At 49.9% G+C, this 21188-nt stretch overlaps 1 protein-coding gene across 1 annotated transcript; it reads left to right on the plus strand.

Annotated features, from left to right (window-relative positions):
• The first annotated feature begins 2567 nt into the window (after positions 1-2567).
• On the plus strand, positions 2568-11780 carry Rem1 (RRAD and GEM like GTPase 1). The gene is made up of 5 exons (XM_004668060.2): positions 2568-2649; positions 3491-4156; positions 6339-6418; positions 8551-8752; positions 10663-11780. The coding sequence occupies exons 2-5, from the start codon at positions 3817-3819 to the stop codon at positions 10926-10928; spliced, it is 888 nt and encodes a 295-aa protein (XP_004668117.2). The 5' UTR covers positions 2568-2649; positions 3491-3816; the 3' UTR covers positions 10929-11780.
• The last annotated feature ends 9408 nt before the right edge of the window (positions 11781-21188 follow it).

Here is a 21188-nt window from a genome sequence, read left to right on the forward strand (position 1 = left end):
AGAGAAAATTAATAAATTCACAAGCTACTTACATCTTATTGGCGGGCTGGAGAAGATGGCTTAGCAGTTAAGGCATTTGCCTGCAAAGCCAAAGTACCCAGGTTCAATTCCCCAGGACTCACATAAGCCAGATGCACAAGGTGGTGCCTTCATCAGGAGTTTGTTTGCAGTGGCTGGAGACCCCGGCACACCCATTCTCTCTCTCTCTCTCCCTCTCTCAAATAGATCATATTTATATATATGAATTATAAAATCTTATTGGCTGTAATTTACCAAGTACTCTCAATTGCCCTTGATAGCTGGCCATAGGCAGTCACAGGTTCTTTTAGTATGTGTGTTTGGTGGGGGGGAGGGGTTACAGAATGGCTACCAAAGGGTTAAAGGAGCCACAGAGTTCCAAGAGGAACTGCAGAGAGCTGGTATAGAGACAGGACACTGTAGGTGGTTAGATAAGATTTTATAGCCCAGTTGGAAAGCTGCTGGAGGCTCACGGAGCCAGCCAGTACTGAGCCCACGCAGGCCCTGTCCAGACAGATGAGCAGACAGGAGATGAACCACTCCAATAGAAGAAGGCCATGGAGGGCAGTGGGACTATGCCCGGGTGAATCCCCTGCATAGTGGAGAAGTCTCTGCCTGTTGGTCCCTTGACACAAGCACCAGATGGTTGGATGACAGATTAATGGGGCTATTGCCATAGCAGCATTAGGGGTGTGTGTTTGTGTGTGTGTGTGTGTGTGTGTGTGTGTGTGTGTGTGTGTGTGTGAGTGAGTTGGGATCCAAGTAAGGGTGTCACACCCTTTATGTTCTAGTGTGTTTGTTAAGTGCTTGGAACTGATTTTTCTGATGTGTTTTTTTTTTTCTAATTTTTGTTTTGTTTTGTTTTTTCTTAATTTATTTGAGATCAACAGACAGAGAGAGAGAATGGGCGTGCCAGTGCATCTGGCTAACGTGGGTCCTGGGTAATCGGGCCTCGAACCGGGATCCTTAGGCTTCACAGGCAAGTGCTTAGCCGCTAAGCCATCTCTCCAGCCCAGCCATCTCTCCAGCCCTTGTTTTGTTTTTTGAAGTAGGGTCTCACTCTAGCCCACGCTGGCCTTGAACTCACAGCAATCCTCCTACCTCTGCCTCCCAAGTGCAGGGATTAAAGTCGTGCACCACCATGGCCAGACATCTTTTTAAAAAATATATTTTTATGTATTATGTATTTGTAAGCAGAGGAGAGAGCGGAAGGTAGGAAGAGAGAGATGAGCAAAAACCAGGACATCTTGCCATTGCAAAGGAACTCCATTCAAATGCATATGCCACTTTGTGCTTCTGACTTTATGTTGGTACTGGGAACCCCCCCCCCAACAGGTTTTGCAAGCAAGCGCCTTTAATCACTGAGCCATCTCCCAACCCCTGATGTGGTTTTAATACTACCAAGTGCTCATATGTTCACACTCCACTTTGATAATTTACAGGTGCCTTCCTTTTTCCTGTAGGAATAAGTTACTTACCAGTCTATGTTTGATTGATGGCACTGGACAGGTTGTGGTGTCTATGTACATAGACAAGATGCCGTCATTATTGCCTTGGCGTTAAATGGAGCCAACTGCTGCTTTGTGGAGTCACCCGGGTCAAGGCCCAGCCTGATGTCCTTGGTCTGCACACTATGGATTAATTTAAAGCAGGATACAGCATGAGCCCCACACTACGGGAAAGAAACCAGACCAGATGGGGACGGGCGCTGCCCCAAGACCTGCGGGAGCTGAGCCAGGCAGATTACCCTGCCCGCGAAGAGCTGTTCCGAGCTGGACACCAGGAGCCCCTCAGCCATGACACTGAACACCGCCCACGGGTACAGCCTGGCCTCCGAGGCCCCATACGTGCACCCCAACCCTTCAAGAGCTAACCGACCAGGGCCCTGCAGCCAACTTCTCCTCTACCGAGACCAGCGTCTTTCCTGCCTGGACATGCCCAGGGAGATCTAAATAAATAAGTAAGTAAGTAAGTGTGATCACAAGGGCAGTAAACTGAAAAGCAGAAACCTGAGTCCCGGGCCTTGCTAAGCAACCATAATGAATGAAAGATATCAAAATCGTACATTCCAAACTCTTCCGAGCGCACTACTCCATGGGCTCTCTCTTCCCCATTAGCCGCTTTCTAAAAAACCTAGTCCTCCACTCTGAGCTGCTTCTCAAAGTGGGGTCCCGGAGCCATCTGCATCAGGAATCACTTGGGCGCTTGCCCAAAACGCAGATGTCGGAGCCCTGAGCCCAGTGCTGCTGACTCCCCTCGCTTGGAAGGTGGGACCCGGGAATTTAAACATCATCGGCCAAGCTCCCCCAGCGGCTTCGGTCAGGGCTGAATCTGATGAGTTTCGTCGGTGAAAGGGGCAGAAGCGGACGCACCCCAACACTGCCACCAACCCCCACGTCGAGTGCGCGCGCCGAGGCTTGGAGGCGGCGGTCCGCTGACCAGCCAGGCGGGGGGCTGTGGAGGGGGGGAACCCCGGGCTGCACTGACGGGGCGGGGCGGGGCTGCACGGGGCGGGGTCGCGCTCGGCGGCGGGGAGGGACAGGCCCCAGGGGCTGCCCAGCCCGGGCCACCGGACAAGCCGGAGCACCCAGCAGCTGGGGCGGCGGGGACCGCGACCGTGCCCAGCCCGAGGTAAAGCCCCGCGCAGCCCGCAGCCAACTTGTCCAAGTTGGGATGGAGTTCGCCGGGCGCCTGCATGCAGCGCTTGCGGGGGACAGGGGAGCCCCTAAACCTCACCCCGAGGGATGGGGGGGGCTTAGGATCCCGGAGGGCCGGGGGCCTCGGACAAGGAAGACCCCACGCCATTGGGTTCCCATCCAGGACCCTCACCTAGGGGAGTTCTCGCCTAGACTCCAGGAACGGCACTTGCGTTCCCAGGCCCTCGGGGCTCTCCTCCCTGTCCCCCGCCAGGACCCTGTCCAGTCACCAAACCCAGAGTCTGGTCCCTCGTCGCTCCCACCCCACCCCCCAACAACAGCTGGAGACTGTGCCACCAGCCGCTCCTGAATTTTTCACGCTGGGGAAGGGCCGGACAGGCCGTACCCATGGCACCAGGTCACTCGGGTAACAGCCAGAGGGATCCCCGAAGTCCCCTCGCCCTTGTGGGGTATCACCCCACCCCACCCTGCCTTTTCAATCTCAGAGCCTAGGGGATCAGGTAGTGGGACTAAAACTCCTGGGAGGCCTTAACCTTGCATTACCTTTCAACCGAGAAACGTGTGGGGAAAATAAAATAAAAACAGTGAGGAAGGGGAGGATGAAGAGGTGCAACGACTCCCACGGAGGAGGTCTCCGGTACTGAATGGGAGGGGCAGGTCTAGGGACTTAGGGATGCGCGCTGTATTTGTGCCCCAGCCCGTGGCAGCCAGTCTGCCTGTGTGTTGTGAGAGACGGGTCATCCTCAGGGCACGGGATGGGGCCCTGGCACCGCGTATCTGTGTGTGTTCATAGCTTGCTCATTTACTCTTTCCAGGAGGAGCCAGGTTTTCCCCAGGCCAACGCCAGTAAACCACCATCCCAAGGAGCTGGTGTGCCTCCTGCCATTTGAACCAGAGGGGACTCTTGAGGAAGCCATCTCAACAGGTCACCAAGACCTAAAGAAAGGATTAGAGACCACTGTCCACATCGAAGGAAGGAAGAAGGGAAGGAAGGAAGAAGGGAAGGAAGGAAGGAAGGAAGGAAGGAAGGAAGGAAGGAAGGAAGGAAGGAAGGAAGGAAGGAAGGAAGGAAGGAAAGAAGGAGGGAAGGAAGGAGGAAGGAAAGGAGGGAGGGAGGGAGGAAGGAACCTCTCCACTGAGAATGACACTAAACACCCAGCAAGAAGCAAAGACCTCCCTGCGGCGGAGAGCCAGCACTCCACTGCCCTTGTCATCCCGGGGTCACCAGCCTGGCCGCCTATGTACAGCACCCCCCACTCAATCCCAGCATCCCCGACTAGGCCAGTCAGCCTCCCTCAACCCTCCCACCCAGAAACCTTCCTCTGCCCAGGACAGCTGGTCCTCTGAGTCCAGCGATTCCGAAGGCTCCTGGGAAGCCCTCTACCGAGTGGTGCTGCTTGGAGACCCTGGGGTAGGGAAGACCAGCCTGGCCAGCCTCTTTGCAGGGAAGCAAGAGCGAGACCTTCACGAACAACTGGGAGGTAGGAGCACTGTGGGATTGGCTGGGATGTGACCACATGAGTGAAATGCCTGTCATCAGGGGCACAGGGCTGCCAAGAACAGTTTTTACAAGTCATGCACTGTTCATGTCTGACGGGGCATCATTCACAGAGGCTACAAGGTGAGTGATGCTTGCCTGGCTTTGGGCAAGGCTCACCCTGCGCAGTCTAGTGGAAAAAAATTGGATGAGGTGTATATCATTTATTCCATGTCATAAGGGAAGAAATTCTGAAACTATGGGTATCAAGAAATGGTGGGGTCAGACTGGAGAGATGGCTTAGTGATTAAGGTGCTTGTCTGCAAAGTCTAAAGATCCAGGTTCAATTCCCTATGTAAGCCAGAGACACAAGGTGGTGGGTGCATGCATCTGGAGTTCATTTGCGGTGGCTAGAGGCCCTGGTGCACCCATTCTCTCTCTCACTCTCAAATAAATACATAAATAAAAATAATTTTTTTTAACTGGTGGACTTCCACTCAGCTCAGAAATTCTCAGCCCCAAATCCCCTGACTTTCAATTCCTCCCGGTCCATGGATGAACACCATGGCCACAATGGCCTACAACATCACTAAGTAAGATCTTCCCCATCTGGAAACTACCAGACCTCCAGGGATGGGTCCCTGGGCTGCTTTACTCCCAGAAACTGTGGTGAGCCCACAGGGTTAGGTGCTCCAGGGCCGTAGGATGCAGGAATAGGACAAAAGACATGACAATGGGCCCCTGCAGGACTAGCTGAGAGGACAAAGGGTGAGTAGGGAAGGAGTGGTTAAAATCTGAGAGAAAATGGAGACAATCTAGTCAGGACTTTTTCTGGGAAAGTGCCCCCTGGAGTGAAAATCCATAGGAGAGATGCTCACGTGTATATCTGTGTGTGTTACAGATGGGGTGACTGAGGTCCAGGGGCCCATGACCTGCCTGAAGCACATGCTATACTAGAGAAAAAGCAGGGTTGGGAAGATTCTCAGGCTCATTTAAAAAAAGGGGGGGGGGCTGGAGAGATGGCTTAGCAGTTAATGCTTGCCTGTGAAGCCTAAGGACCCTGGTTCAAGGCTCAATTCCCCAGGACCCATGTTAGCCAGATGCACAAGGGGGTGCACGCATCTGGAGTTCATTTGCAGTGGCTGGAAGCCCTGGCGTGCCCATTCTCTCTCTATATCTGCCTCTTTCTCCCTCTGCCTGTCACTTTCAAATAAATAAATAAAATAAAAATAAACAAAAAATTATTTTTAAAAAAGTTATTTATTTGCAAGAAGAGTGAGAGAGAGAGAATTGGCGCACCAGGGCCTCTAGCCACTACTAATGAGCTTCTGATGCATGCACCACTTTGTGCATCTGGCTTTTTGTGAGTATTGGGTAATCGAACCCAGGTCATTAGATTTTTTTTTAATTTTTAATTTATTTATTTGAGAGCGACAGACACAGAGAGAAAGACAGATAGAGGGAGAGAGAGAGAATGGGCGCGCCAGGGCCTCCAGTCTCTGCAAACGAACTCCAAATGCGTGCGCCCCCTTGTGCATCTGGCTAACATGGGTCCTGGGGAACCAAGCCTCGAACCAGGGTCCTTAGGCTTCACAGGCAAGCGCTTAACCGCTAAGCCATCTCTCCAGCCCAGGTCATTAGATTTTTGCAGGAAAACACCTTACCCACTGAGCCATCTCTCCAGCCCTCAGAGCCTCATTTTAAAAAATATACTATTTTTATTTATTTATTTGAGAGAGGGAAAGAGACAGAGTGAGTGAAAGAGAGAGACAGAGAAAGAATGGGTGCACCAGGGCCTCCAGCCACTGCAAACGAACTCCAGATGCCTGTGCCACCTTGTGCAACTGGCTTATGTGGGTCCTGGGGAATCGAACTGAGGTCCTTTGGCTTAGCAAGCAAGCGCTTTAACCACTAAACCGTCTCTCCATCCCCTCATTTTAACCCCCAACACCCCGCATGCAGTCAGTCAGCTAGAGCTCCGTGGCACCTGCCACATGCTGGCTTCCACTCTGGCAGCCGGGAGGGACATGAGCACCTCATGGAGCTTTTTGACCACTAGCAAAGACGTGTATCAGTCAGACGGCACAAGCACCCTCCAGGAGATGTGGAGAGGTGGCTGAGCAGAAGGGGGGCACACCTCCACTGGCCCGCCCCACCCTGAGACATGACTTCCTCCTTGGTTACAGATGTGTATGAGAGAACACTCACGGTGGACGGAGAGGACACCACCCTGGTTGTCATGGACACCTGGGAGGCCGAGAGACGGGTAAGACACCGCAAGCAGAGCTGGGAGAGGGATGCTGTAACTACCGGGATCCCGTCTCTTGTATAAGAGCAGGGCCTCGGCTGGGGTCCATCCACAGCACCCCTTCATCAGACCTACAGCTTTCCACTTTGTACATCTGACTTTGCATGGGTACTGGCCATCAGGCTTTGCAAGCAAGTGCCTTTAACTGCTGAGCCAGCTCTCCAGCCTCTATAGCCTTTCCAAACACAGCTCTGATTTCTTTTCTCATTCCATGATCTCCTCCCAGCAGCCATCCCAGAATGCACTTCTTCCCCTGCACACTTCCCCATACTTAGGGCCACCCCTAACTCGCCTCACTCCCAAAATTGTGCTGAAGTAACACTGGATTTAGCACCAAAATGCCTAAGGATGATACCCCTCCCTTTTCTTTTTCTTACTAGTTGTGTAATTACTTAACGCATTCCCAACTTCATTATTCTCATCTGATAAATGGGTCAAACATTATTGCCTTTCTCATCAACTGATCTTTGCTGGGTTTTTTTTTTTGGTGGGGGGACAGTGTGCTGGGGATCACTCCCAGGACCTAGAGCAAGCTCTGCATATGCCCTCTTACGGAGCTATACCCCCAATCCCATCAGCAGCGGATTTAAAATTTCTTACGCAGTTCCACCAAGGTGAGTCAGGTTTGGAGCATGAACAAAGTTCCAAGCAGAGGTGGAGATGTGCGTGTGGCCATCTGCTTAGTGACTGCGTGGCAGCTAGTGAGGAAGGAAAGCCCTGGGTCTGCTCCCCCGACTCCTTCCAGAGCAGAACGACAACGGCACACAGGCACATGTCACTCTAGTGGTCTTCTTGCCTGCTTGGGTGTTCTTTCCTCCTGCTTATTGTAGGCCTTTGGGAAAATGAGCAAAGAGAAGAAGCTAAGGGCTGGGTATGCTCAGTGGTTAAAGGCACTTGCCTGCAGAGCCTGAAGGTTCAGGTTCAGTTGCCCAGTACCCATGCAAAGCCAGATGCACAAAGTGTCACAAGTGTCCAGAGCTCGTTTTCAGGAGGGCCTGGTGTGCCCACACGCAAGTAAATAAGTGAAACTAAAATAAAGTAGATAAGAAGCTGAAACTCAGCTGGGACCCCATCCCTCTAGTGTAGAACCCCCCTCTAGCCCTAATGCCCCATAAGGGTGCCTAGGAGCTCAGTGTTGAGTGGCTGACAGGAATGACTGACAGCTCCATTGATGGGATCATAAACTGAGAATAAAGGAACGATGTTGCCAATTTCTTTTGGGGGGGGGTTGGCGAAGTGCCATTCCTTTATTTATTTGTTTGTTTGTTTGTTTACAAGCATGAAAAGACACAAAGAAGGCAGAGGGCTGGAGGGATGGCTTAGCAGTTAAAGCACTTGCCTGCAAAGCCTAAGGACCCATGTCCAACTCTCCAGATCCAATGTAAGCCAGATGCACAAAGGTGAGGCAAGCGCAAGGTTACACATGCCCACTAGGTGGCGCAAGCATCTGGCATTCAATCGCAATGGCTGAGGCCCCTCCACATCAATTCTCTCTCTCTTTCTCTAAAATAAAAAAATAATAAATTAAATGAATTTTACTAGTTGCTGCAAACAAACTCCAGATGCATGTACCACTGTGCATTGGCTTTACATGGGTACTGAGGAATTGAACCCAGGTCATTAGACTTTGCAGGCAAGTGCCTTAACCTCTGAGCCACCTCTCCAGCCCTCCCCCCTTTTTCAAATACAGCCTCTCTGGGTAGGCTCATGTGGCCTCAGACTCTCAGTTCTCCTGCCTCAGCCTCCTATGTTAGGCATGCACCATGTCTGACTAGGCAAGTACCTTTTAACATGCATGAAAGGAACCCTGGTGCAAGTAGCTTAATAATGGCCATGATCGTGTGACAGTGGCTACCACCTACAGAGCACCCTCTTCCGCTGGATGTTGAAAGGACTGGACGTTAGGCCCTCCCATTAAACCCACACAGTGCATCTTTAGATTCCTTTTGTGCTATTGATAAAAGTGAAGCTCAGACAAGTTAATGGATCCAATATACAAGTTCGACGCTACCCATTAGACCAACGCAGCCTCTTTCTCAGCCAGGGCTTAGGCACCCTCTGAGGATGGGCCTGGGGTCCCTCCCTCGCAGGATGAAAGCTGGAGCCAGGAGTCGTGCCTGCAGGTTGGCAGTGCCTACGTCATCGTGTACTCCATCGCGGACCGGGGCAGCTTTGAGAGCGCTTCTGAGCTCCGCGTCCAGCTGAGACGCACACACGGGGCAGACCACGTGCCTATCATCCTTGTAGGCAACAAAGCCGACCTGGCGCGCAGCAGGGAAGTCTCTGTGGAAGGTGAGTCATCTGTCACACCCTTTCTCCCCCTCTGCCCTGCTCCTCCTCCTGCGCTTCCTACCTCAAAGACTGCCTGTGCCCACGAACCCACGTCTATCCTGCCCCTGTCTGCCTGAGTCTGAAAGCCAGAAGCCACCCCTGGTCCTTTCACCCTCTCAAATGGGTACCCAAGTTGTAAAGCCCATCTCCTACTTGCTGCATATCCACAGCCTCCGCCTTAACCTGGTCTCCCCACTTTGTCCCTGGCAAGTGCCTATACTTCCAGCCCTCCTCTCCATGTCTCAGAGTTTTCCAGACCCAGAACTTACGTTGCCATTTCTATGCTTAAAAATCCCCCTCTGAGGGCTGGAGGAAGCCAAAGGAGCCAGGTTCAATTCCACAGGACCCACGTTAGCCAGATGCACAAGGGGGCGTACGCATCTTGAGTTCCTTTGCAGTGGCTGAAGGCCCTGGCACACCCATATTCTCTCTCTCTCTCTCTCATAAATGAATAAATAAAAATAAGATATTTTTTTTAATTCCCCTGTTATTCTCCATACCCAGTCAGAGACACTTGACCACCCCTCCCCCACGTTAGGCCTAACGCACATCAGCTTTTGAAAGGTTTACCTTTGAGACCTGAAAAACACCATTCTTGGCTCCAAAACAAAGTGAAAACAATTATAAATTCAAATTTCACAAAACTTTGTCTATAAAACACAATGTTGGCTGGCCCAGTAACTACGAACCAAACTGTTTAAAGTTATGTGATATCTACAGTGGGATGGGGAATATTTTAATAAGTTTCATATTTGTGGTGGGGCTCAGAAAAATCTGAAGTGGTTCTACTTATGGAGTGATGCCGAAAAAGTATGAAAACAGAGACTGGTGTGTGTGGGGGGGGAGCTGGTCCCAAAGTCATCAACTGCGGAGGACTAAACTCAGGCCCTTGTGTCCAGCAAGACTTAAGAAAAACAAACCTGAATGTCAGGTATTGTGGCCCACAGCTTTAATTCCAACATTTGGGAGGCAGAGGTAGGAGGAGCATCATGAGTTTAGGCCATCCTGAGACTACATAGTAAATTCCAGGTCAGTCTGGGCTAGAGCGAAACCCTACCTCAAAAAAAGAAAGAAAGAAAGAAAGAGGGGGGGGGGAAACAAAGAAAGAAAGAGAGAGAGAGAGAGAGAGAGAGAGAAAGAAAGGCTGGAGAGATGGCTTAGTGGTTAAGCACTTGCCTGTGAAGCCCCAGGACCCACATTAGCCAGGTGCACAAGGGGGCGCACGCATCTGGAGTCCTGGCGCACCCATTCTCTCTTTCTCTCGACCCCTCTCTCCCCCTCCCTCCCTCTTTCTCTGTCTGTCGCTCTCAAATAAATAAATAAAACAAAAAAATTAACAAAAACAGAAACCTGAAACATAATCCATAGAGATTTTATTAAATACATGTTCCTAAGGCTGGAGAGATGGCTTAGCCGTTAAGGCATTTGCCTGAAAAGCCAAAAGACCTTGGTTTGATTCCCCAGGACCCACGTAAGCCAGATGCACATGCATCTGGAGTTCGTTTGAAGTGGCTGGAGACCCTGGCACGCCCATTCTTTGTCGCTCGCTCTCTCTCTCTCTCTCTCTCAAATAAATAAATAAAATATAACCATATATTCCTAGACCTCATCCCCAAACTACAGAATTCAGGGTAGGCCTGGGAACCTGCATTTTAAGCCAGGTCCCGCACATGTCCTCTGGGCTTTCAGCCTTCCTGGCCTTCGCCGCCCTGTTTCCCATCCCCAGACCCAGCTGATACCTGCAAGCCCAGTACGATTTCTAGCCGAGGCCCCACACCTGCACTAGGAAGAGGCCAGGGAAGCGGCCTCCAGCCCCCTCAACACCTCTTCTCCCCGTCTTTTCCTCCGCCCTCCCCTGGCCCCGCCCCCAGAGGGCCGCGCCTGCGCCGTGGTGTTCGACTGCAAGTTCATCGAGACCTCGGCCGCCCTGCAGCACAACGTGGCCGAGCTCTTCGAGGGCGTGGTGCGCCAGCTGCGCCTGCGCCGCAGGGACAGCGCGGCTCCCGCGGCCTCGCGCCGGAGGACCAGCCTCGGCCAGCGCGCTCGGCGCTTCCTGGCACGCCTGACGGCCCGCGGTGCCCACCGCCGGGCGCTGAAAGCCCGCTCGAAGTCCTGCCACAACCTGGCCGTGCTGTGAGGCCAGTGCCCTTCTGGAGGTGACGAGGCGCCTGTGGTGCCACCGGGAGAGCAGAAGATGCGTCGCTGGGAGGCCGCATGGTGCGCCTGGCCGGTCCCTTGCCGCGGTGCACGGGGCCAGCGCTTCGAGGACCCTTCCTACCCCGGGGAAGCGATCGGAGAGACTATAGGGCTGTAGGCCCAAGCTGGGTGCAAAGGAGGTTGCTTTTTGTTTTTGTTTTGTTGGTTTTTTTTTTACAGGGTGGGTGCCTTTTTTCCTTCTCTCTGGGCTTTGACCAACCCTCGGAAACCTCCACAATAAATCAGTCCAGGATGGCCCGTCCGATGCCAGGATCTCTCCTTGGGCTCCTCCAGGCATCTCCACCTCCTCCTCTCCCATCTGCCCTCCTGACCGAAGACCTGGTTTCGCCCGCTGGCCTAGGTGTCCTGGCCAATCAGTCAAGTCATTTTAACGGAACTGATGTGGACTCGAAACGTCCCTACGGGTTCAGTCCCCACCCCAGGCCTTCGAGGCTGAGGATCACAGAAACGCCTCAACTCTAAGTAACCTGCTGTTCTCTCCTAAATTCATTTTACAGATTATTAGAGGCACCAGGTGTTGTCTGGAGGGAGTCTCAGAACTGGCTTTTCTAAGCTGCCACACCCCGCCCAACACCTGTACTTTTAGTCTCCTTTGACTAATTACGAGAGAAGGCTGGTGCGGAGGCTAGAACTGCTGAAGTGAGTTTGTCAAGATTCGTTTCTAACTTACCCACAGTTCTCTGTACAACGTGGACAGCGCTGCTGGGGGTGTAGCCCAGTGGTAGAACTTCCTAGCATGTGATGCCCTGCATTTGATCACGACACTGAATTTTTAAAAAAAAAGGTGTCTCAACTATGGGAGGCTGGGTGTAGTGACACACACACCTGTACCCTTACGCTCAGGAGGCCGAGGCAGGAGGATCTGGAGGCACAGGCTACACAGTCTCAAAAAAAAAAGAAAAAGCTGAGCATATGCCTATCATCCCGGCACCCTCCGGAGGCTGATGCAGGAGGATGAAAGATCCCTGCAATTTCTAAACCAACGTGGTCTACATAGCAAATACCAGGCTAGCCAGAGAACCTGTCTCAAAACAACAAAACGGGGGGGGGGGGGGGGGGACTGGAGATATATGGCTCAGTGGTTAAGGCTCTTGCCTCCCAGTACCTACTTAAAGCCAGATGTAGAGTTCATTTGCAGTGGCTGGAGGCCCTGGCTTGTTGCCCATTCTTTCTTTCTCCCTCTCTCTCTCTCTCTCTCATAACTAAATAAAATATTATTTTTGAAAAACAACAAAACAGAAGTAGACTTTCAAACACAATTTCACATATGATTTAAGAGGGACGGGGCATGAATTCCATAAAATTCAGTCCGTTAATTCCCAGGATAAACTTCCATTTAGTCCGCTTATTTTCCAAATGTGGAAACTGAAGCCCGGAGAGGGGAAAAGCACTCCAGGGTCACCCAAGCCAGTAAGTTCCAGGGCCCAGCCTCCTCCCAGGACGTCTGTCCCCCTGGCTGTGAGGCTTCCCGCCTGGCTGGGGATGGGGCTGGGTGTTCGGGGTCAGGTCAGGAGTTTCCAGCTCGGAGGATGGGGGCGGGAGGAGTCACTGCTTCGAGAAGGGAACAAGACGCAAACTGTTCGGGCCATCGTGACTCTGACGCCTGACACCCCCTGCCCCCAGCCCACCGCCTCCTCCAACGCCTCAGTCCCCACTGCGTCCCAGCCGCAGGGGAAAGATGCAGGGGAGAGAGCGGAGGCGAGCCTGCCCCCATCCCCAGCTGTCTCCGGCCTGCGGTCAGCGGGGAGGGCTTTAGCTGTGGAAAGTTGGCAGGGGCCACCGGCAGCAGCCGGGAGAGTGGAAAAAATGATATCAAACCCGGAAAAATGCAGGCCGGATGGAGGGGCCGGAGTTAGCCCCGGGAGGTGCGAGGGAGGAGGGGAGGGCTGAGAACCGGCGACGGACAATCGCCTAGGCGCCCTCCTCTCTTCCACCCCAAATGTCATCTAAGTGCCAGGCGCAGAACCCGGCCCCCGGGGAGAAGGAGAACAGGAGAACGGCTCTGGCTGCCTGGAGCTCACCCCGGCCTGCTGGGGAAGACCAGAAAACGAACGAAGTGAAGAAAATAATTACAGTTGAGAGGGGGCCCAAAATCACGTCCATCAGGGAAGGCTCCACAACTCACAGGGAAACTGAGGCCAGACAGCGAGAGACCTGCCCTCCTGGATCACTCAGGATGCGGAAGAAATCATGGAGACCAGGATGGAGGAAGGATAAGCAGACAGCTGGGTTCACCATGGCTGAAGGCTAAACCCTGAGCCAGGGGCCTGTATTCAAATCCTCCTCCCCTCACCCTCCCTACGGTGGGGGTTTTCAGCTACACTCGAAAATTCTTTGCCTCGGAGCTGAGGTGAGGATTAAATGGTTTAAAGTGTATAAAATGGGCTGGAGAGATGGCTTATGGGTATCAATTAAAGCCCTTGCCTGTAAAGCCTAAAAGGACCCAGGTTCAGTTCCCCAGTACCCACCTAAGCCAGATGTACAGGTGATGCATGTGTCTGGAGTTTGCTTGCAGTGGTTGGGGGCCCTGGCACACATACCCATATTCTCTCTCTCTCTCTCTCTGTCTCTCTCTCTCGTAAATAAATAAAATATTTAAATAAAATGTATAAAACACTCCAACCATTTCCTATGCCTAAGGAGAGACAATAAATGGTGGCTCCCACCATAGCAACTTAAGACCTTGGGGAAGCCACTTTTGTTGAGTCTGAGAACTTGCCTGGAAGTCTCTCCCTGGTTATGCCACTACAAGGCTTTGGGAAATTTTCTTGAATTCTTAGGCCTCCGTTTCCCCTATGCAAAAATAAAAGGATCAGAAAAAAATAATAAATAAAATAAATAAAGCCGGGTGTGGTGGCGCACGCCTTTAATCCCAGCACTTGGGAGGCAGAGGTAGGAGGATCGCCATGAGTTCGAGGCCACCCTGAGACTCCATAGTGAATTCCAGGTCAGCCTGGGCTAGAGTGAGACCCTACCTTGAGAAAGCAAAAAAATAAAATAAAATAAAATAAAATAAAAAATAAATAAATAAATAATAAAAGGATCAGGGCTGGAGAGACGGCTCAGTAGTTAAGGTGCTTGCCTGCGAATTCTAAGGACCCATGTTTGAACTCTTTCCAGATCCCACTTAAGCCAGACAGCTAGAGACCTTCCCTCCTGGATCACTCAGGAAGTGGAAGAAATCATGGAGACCAGGATGGAGAAAGGATAAGCAGCCAGCTGGGTAGACTCACCATGGCTGAAGGCTAAACCCTGAGCCAGGGGTCTATATTCAAATCCTGCTCCCCTCAAAGTCACACAGGCACACTAGGTGGCGCAAGCATCTGGTATTCGATTGCAGTGGGCTGAGGCCCTAGTGCACCAATTCTCTCCCCCCGCCCTCTCCAAAAATAAATAAGTAAAGGATCATCTAAACTTGTATCCTACGTGTGTATTGTCTGCCTTCCCCACAGAAATGAAAACTCCCCAAGGGCAAGGTTTAAAGTGTTGCTCTGTTTCTGGCTCCTGCAGGTGCTCAGTAAAACACCCTTCAGTCCTGACCTCTTGTTCTCCAGGGGACAATGACTAAGGTATGGCTAAGAGAGCATGTGAGAAAACCACAGTGCACAACCCAGTGTTATTTAAAAGGTTCCTCATAGTTGGGCGTGGTGGCGCACGCCTTTAATCCCAGCACTCAGGAGGCAGAGGTAGGAGGATCGCCGTGAGTTCGAGGCCACCCTAAGACTACATAGTGAATTCCAGGTCAGCCTGGGCCAGAATCAGACCCTACCTCAAAAAAAAAAAAAAAAAAAAAAAGTTTTTCATCAAAACAAACAAACAAAAATAATGAACTGTTTGAAGTCTTTCTGTTAGAGCAGAGTCCTGTGCTTTGGTACCTACTTTCTCGTTTTGTCATCACTCAACCCTCTCTTTAAAAATAGAAAAATTAAATTAAAAAAAAAAGCTGGGCATGGTGGCGCACACCTTTAATCCCAGCACTCGGGAGGCAGAGGTAGGAGGATTGCTCTGAGTTCAAGGCCACCCTGCGACTGCATAGTGAATTCCAGGTCAGTCTGGGCTACCTTGAAAAAAAACAAAAATAAAGCAGATAATTCAACACATGAAAACGTTGAGGCTTAAGTGAACCAAGGCCCTTTCAACTCATCCACTGTCAAGGGGCAGACAAGTGCTGCTGCCTCTATTATATGGTTGGAAAAAAAAAAAAAAAAAAAAAGGAGACCAAAAACAGGACATGAACTGCCCAAACCTGAAATCATGTAACGACAGCAAAACACATCACTTTTACTGTGCACCAGATGGTGCTTCTCACAGTAAAATTAAGTCCATGGCCAGTTTTCAGGTAGGGAACCTGTGGCACAGAGAGATGCAGGCCCTGGCCAAGGTTGCGGTCAGCAGCCGCAGAGGCAGAATCCAAAGCCACCAAGTCTGGTCCCAGGCAGGCAAGGCTCACCAGCATCGCCCAGTCTGTTGGCATCACAAGCCAGAGCAGACTGGCATGAAGAAGAGACTCCACCCTGCGCTCGGCTGCCCGGGCTGGGGACAGAGCAGAGAACAAAGACTTATTCAGAGTCCATAACAGCCAGCTGGGTCTTTGTACCTTAAAAGTGGAATATTGTTATGGAAAAAATGATAAATCTGGGAAAGATGAATGTCTCCCGCGGGGTGGGGGGGCTAAGGCTCCTCAGAGTCCCCCATCTTGCCATGGGGCGGGTCACAAACTGTGCTGGCCTGGTCAAGATAAGACAAAGGCCACCTGGCTCCAGAGACACCCCAGCCGGCCGCTCGGAACTGGTCTTAAGTTTCAGTGTTTCGGCCCGGAACAAAGAACTCGAGGCTCTGCTTGGACACCCGCGGGGAATCAAGTTGCAGCCACCACTTCCGGTCCGTGGGTGGAGGGAAAGACAATGGCTCCCAGGGCCAGGCTCTCCCTTTCCTTCCAAACAGGGCCAAGGGTGCAAAGAAGGTAATGAGCCCAGAGGACATCTCGGGCAGTCACAGGAAAAGTCCATATCCCTGGTCCAGAGGGGAAGTAGGGGTAAATGAAGGGACAGGAAGATGTTGTGTACAACTTGTCTACTGACATTCAGCATCTCTCAGCCTTGTCCACCCTGGCCACCTCAGACAAGTTGAAATACATAGTGTTGGGCTGGAGAGATGGCTTGGTGCTTAAGGTGCTTGCCTGCGAAGCCTAAGGACCCAGGTTGAACTCCCCAGAACCCACATAAGCCAGACGCACACAGTGACACACACACAAGGTCACACATGCACACAAGGTGGCACACACATCTGGAGTTTGAGTGTAGTGGCCCTGGCACCAATTCTCTCTCTCCCTGTCTCTCTCATAAAAAGTTTGTTCTGTTATGCCACCTCTTCCGCAATGGACCCTGAGTCTTGGAAGGTGTGATAGAGATATTTCAGTGCTGAGCATACCATGGGTTATTGTCTATAATTATGGAACTTGTTAATAAAAATTTTTTTAATTAAAATAATTGGGTTTTTTTTCTTTAATTAAAACAAAATACAGCTGGGCGTGGTGGTGCACGCCTTTAATCCCGGCATTCAGGAGGCAGAGGTGGGAGGATTGCCATGAGTTCAAGGCCACCCTGAGACTCCATAGTGAACTTCAGGTCAGCCTGGGCTAGAGTGAGACCCTACCTCGAAACCACCCCAAAAAAAATACAGAGTGACGCTGGGAATGGTGCATGCTTTTGATCACAGCTCTGGGGATACTGAAGTGGAGTGCTGTGAGTTCCAGCCTAGCCTGGACTACAGAGTAAAAGTGAGATCCTGACTAAAAAATAAATAAATAAAAATAAGATGCTGGAGAGATGGCTTAGCAGTTAAGGCACTTACCTGCAAAGCCAAAGGACCCAGGTTCAATTCCCCAGGACCCATGTAAGCCTGATGCACAAGATAGCACATGCATCTGGAGTTTGCTTGAAGCAGGTAGAAGCCCTGGCAGATGCATATTTTCTCTTTCTCTCTCCCTCTCTCTCTCTCATAAGCAAGTAAAATATTAAAAACAAATAAGCAAGTAAAATATTAAAAACAAAAAACAAAGAATAAAAATAAGGATCTGGGGAGATGGTTCAGCAGTTAAAGGCACTTGCTTGCACCACCTGATAGCCTGGGTTCAATTCCCTAGTACCCATGTCAGTTAGTTAGATGTACAAAGTGGTGTGTGCATCTGGAATTCATTCGCAGTGGCAGGAAGCCCTGGCATGCCCATGCTCATTCTCGTTCCTCCCCCCACCTCAGAGAAATAAAATTTAAAAATTAAATAATTTAGATATATATACTATAAATGCAGTTGAAGCGGTTAAGGTAGAATTTGTCATAATTGTCTCTGTCAGAATATTTTTAAGTATTTTATTTATTTATTTGAGAGAGAGATAATGGGTGGGCCAGGGCCTCTAGCCACTGCAAACGAACTCCAGCAGTATGTGCCACCTAGTGCATCTGGCTTTATGTGGGTCCTAGGGAATCAAATCCAGGTCCTTAGGCTTTGAAGGCAAGTGCCTTAACTGCTGAGCCATTTCTCCAACCGTGCCTCAGAATCTTTGAACATTCTACTTCCTTCCCCAACTTAAAAAAAAAAAAAAAAAAAAAAATACATGAGTGCAGTTTCAGTCCGAGCACTGTTCCCTTCAGTTCATGGTTAAAAATAATACTAATAATAGGGTGGAAGCTTTGGTTCAGCGATGTACACAGTTTTCTCCAGTTCCATCTGATCCAAGTTTAAGGCTGGGTGATGGGTGTGTCTCACATTCCCATGCTTCATGGATGTGACAAGATGTTGGTAGAAAGGCACAGATTTGGAATCAGAAGAAATCCACACTCGGTCCCTTGTCAGGTGTTTGGTCTCTGTGCAACCTCAGACCTCATTCAGCCCTTTTCCTCCACCTTGAAATTGGAAGTGATGATTCCTGTCCTGCAGAATTAAATAAGCTTCTTTAAATATTTGTAACCACCGGGTCATTTGCTTCATCGCAAAGGCCTCAATTGTCTCTTCTGGAAAATGTGAAAGCTAGTAAGTCTTCCCTCTCTAGAGATTGTAAGAATTCAATCATATTGCTGTTTCTTAGCAGACCATAAATTGTAGTCACTAGTATATTTCTGTGCATTACATTATATTTTTTATGAATTCCATGTGTTCTTTTGATTTATTTGAGGGAGAAAGAGAGATTGAGAATGGTGTGCCAGGGCCTCTAGCCACTGCAAACTCTAGACGCATGTGCTACCATATGCATCCATCCGGCTTACGTGAGTTCTGGAGAATAAAACCTGGGTCCTTAGGCTTCACAGGCAAGCACCTTAACTCTGCTAAGCCATCTCTCCAGCCCTCATTATACTTCTAAAAATATTTTTATTTATTTATTTGCAAGCAGAGAGATAGAAGTGAGACAGACAGAGAAAATGGGCACACCAGGGCCTCTAGCCAGTACAAACAAACTCCAGATGCATGTGCCACTTTGTGCTTTACATGGGTACTGGAGAATCGAACCTGGGTCATTAGATTTTGCAGGCAAGTGCCTTAACCACTGAGCTAACTCTCATTATACTTTTTCCTACATATATTTTCTGTGAAGCAGATTTTCAAACTTCATTCACATATGAGATCTGGATCGCTTTGGCTTTACTTTGCACATTCAATGGTTTACTGATGAGATTAATTTGCATTGGTAAACATAACTGGAGTTCTTTTTTAGCACTGTGTAGTATTTCATTGCATGAGCCATGAGCATGCAAGACTTACTCCTTTTTCCCCCCCATTGGACTTCTTTGCTGTACAAGCAATGCTGTGACAGATCCCTCACAGACTCCTAGAAATGAACACTTGGTCTCCAGAGGTGGTGCTATTTGGGAAGCCTGTAGAACCCTTGGGACATCTTGGCTGATCTGGGTCTCTAGGGGGAGCCATCAGCTGGTTCTGTTTCCCACAGGGCTCCACTTCCTGGTGCCATGTAAGAAGCTTCCAGCACCACAGACCCAGTTGCCTCAGCCACCATGTCTTCTCTGCCATGATGGACTGGAGTTCCTTAAACCGTGAGCCAAAATAAAGCTGTCCTGCCCTGAGTTGCTTGTGCCAGGTATCTATGCGGTCACAGTGTCACCAGAGAAAACTAACTAGTATACCTGGCACTGGGCAAATCTCTATCTTCCCACCAAGCCACAGAGGTAGGATTTGCCTCAGATTTATCCTCCTCTCCTGGCAGGACATAGGAGTTATTGAGATGGGCTAACACCCCAGGTGCTTCAGCAAGGCAGTGAAGGACACTCTCTGTTCTGTGGCTCTTACAGACTTCTAGAAGACTCTGAGTGGGTGTAGCCACCCCAGGTCCAGTCCTCTTCAATATCTACCTACCTCTGTGAATAAGGATAACTACCTGTTGGATCTTATGCACACACACACAGACACACACACACACTCATACTTACATGCACAAGGCACTCACACATGTAACACATGCACTCATGCACACATACACACTCACATGCACACAAATTTTGAAACCAAAACATGAGGTCATGTTCTGAGGAGTTGCTGACCTAAGTTTGGATCCCCAGCACACACATAAAAGCCAGATGTGGGGGCTGGAGAGATGGTGCAGCTATTAAAAAGCCTTGCTTGCAAAGCCTGATGGCCCTGGTGTCCCCAGTTCTCACTTAAAGCCAGATGCACAAAGTGGTGCATGTGTTTAGAGTTTGTTTGCAGTGGCAGGAGGCCCTGGCACAGCCATTCCCTTGTTCTGTCTCTCTCTCTCATAAATAAAAAAGTTTGTTTTTTTTTTTTAAAGCCAGGTGTAGGGCTGGAGATAGGACTAAGTAGTTAAGGCACTTACTTGCCTGCAAAACCTAAGGACCCAGATTCGATCCCCCAGTACCCATGTAAGCCTGAGGCATAAGGTGGCACATGCATCTGGAGTTCATCTGCAGTGGCTGGAGGTCCTCGGGCTCCCATTCTCATGTTCTCTCTCTATCTGCTTTTCTCTCAAATAAAAAGAAATTTAAAAAATTTTAAATATATATATATATATATATATATGCATGTACGTGTGTGTGTATATATATATATATATATATATATGTATATGTATATACATATTTTTAAAGCCAGGTGAGGCACCATCTGCCTATCATCACAGTGCCAAGGCAGAGACAGGAAGATCCCTGAAGCTTACTGATTAGCTAGTCTAGCTGAATTGGTGAGTTCTAGGCTCAGCAAAAGATCCTGTCTCAAAAAATAAGGTGGAGAGCAGTTGCAGAAGACACCTGACATAGCCCTTAGCCTCCACACACACTGTCACACACATGTGCACACAAGTGTGTACACACACACACACACACACACACATTCAAATGGTCCCAGAGTCACACAGACTACCTAAATCATGGAGATGGCCTGAGCACAGGACTTCAGGGAGCACCGAGGTTTGCAGCAAACAAACCAGCTGTGCTGCCCTGCTGAAAGGCAGGAGACCTACGCTGCCTGCCACTGCTGTGCAGACATGAGACAAACCCAGATATTTCTGTTTTCCTAAGAAGTATCAGATATTTCTGTTTTCCTAAGAACTTGATGTGAAATGTCTCCATTTTAAATTACTATTGCTAATTCCAGTTTTTAAAAAACCGCTGGGCAGAACATATCTACCAGCCACCAGTAAAGCACGTCTACCAACCAAAGTCTGACCAAAAGCTGACATTTTACAGCCTCTGGTCAAAACCCAAATGGAGGTGAGAAACAGACTCTTAGCTACCCCTCCGTCAGCAAGCCTAGCCTCGCAACATGCAGTCAGAATGCAACTGGTTGCAAACGGCGGCTTGCTTCCTTCAGCTCCTCCCGAGCTTTTTTTTTTTTTTTTTTTAAGAGAGGCAGAAATAGAAGAAGAGAGAATGGACACACTAGGGCCTCTAGCCACTGCAAACAAACCCAGATGCCTGTGCCAGCTTGTGCATCTGGTTTACGTAAGTGCTTGGGGAATCAAACCTGGGTCCTTTGGCTTTGCAGGTAAGTGCCTTAACCATTAAGCCATCTCTCCAGCCCTCCTCTCTAGCTTTATCCAACAGGGCCTCTCCCCACCACTTGAGACACCAAGAACTCCCAATGTTGAGTTGGTATATGTTATAAATTAAGCTTGGAAGTATAGTAAGAAGCCGGGGCGTGGTGGCGCATGCCTTT

The sequence above is a fragment of the Jaculus jaculus genome, chromosome 8, assembly GCF_020740685.1.
Source record: "Jaculus jaculus isolate mJacJac1 chromosome 8, mJacJac1.mat.Y.cur, whole genome shotgun sequence".
NCBI classification, from domain to species: Eukaryota; Metazoa; Chordata; class Mammalia; order Rodentia; family Dipodidae; genus Jaculus; species Jaculus jaculus.

Bases quoted from the DNA above. Each gene is read 5' to 3' on its own strand.
- Rem1 (XM_004668060.2), top strand. From the start codon at position 3,817: ATGACACTAAACACCCAGCAAGAAGCAAAGACCTCCCTGCGGCGGAGA. The intron at 4,157-6,338 runs GTAGGAGCACTG...CCTTGGTTACAG, and splicing joins CCTTCACGAACAACTGGGAG to ATGTGTATGAGAGAACACTC. The intron at 8,753-10,662 runs GTGAGTCATCTG...CCCCGCCCCCAG, and splicing joins CAGGGAAGTCTCTGTGGAAG to AGGGCCGCGCCTGCGCCGTG.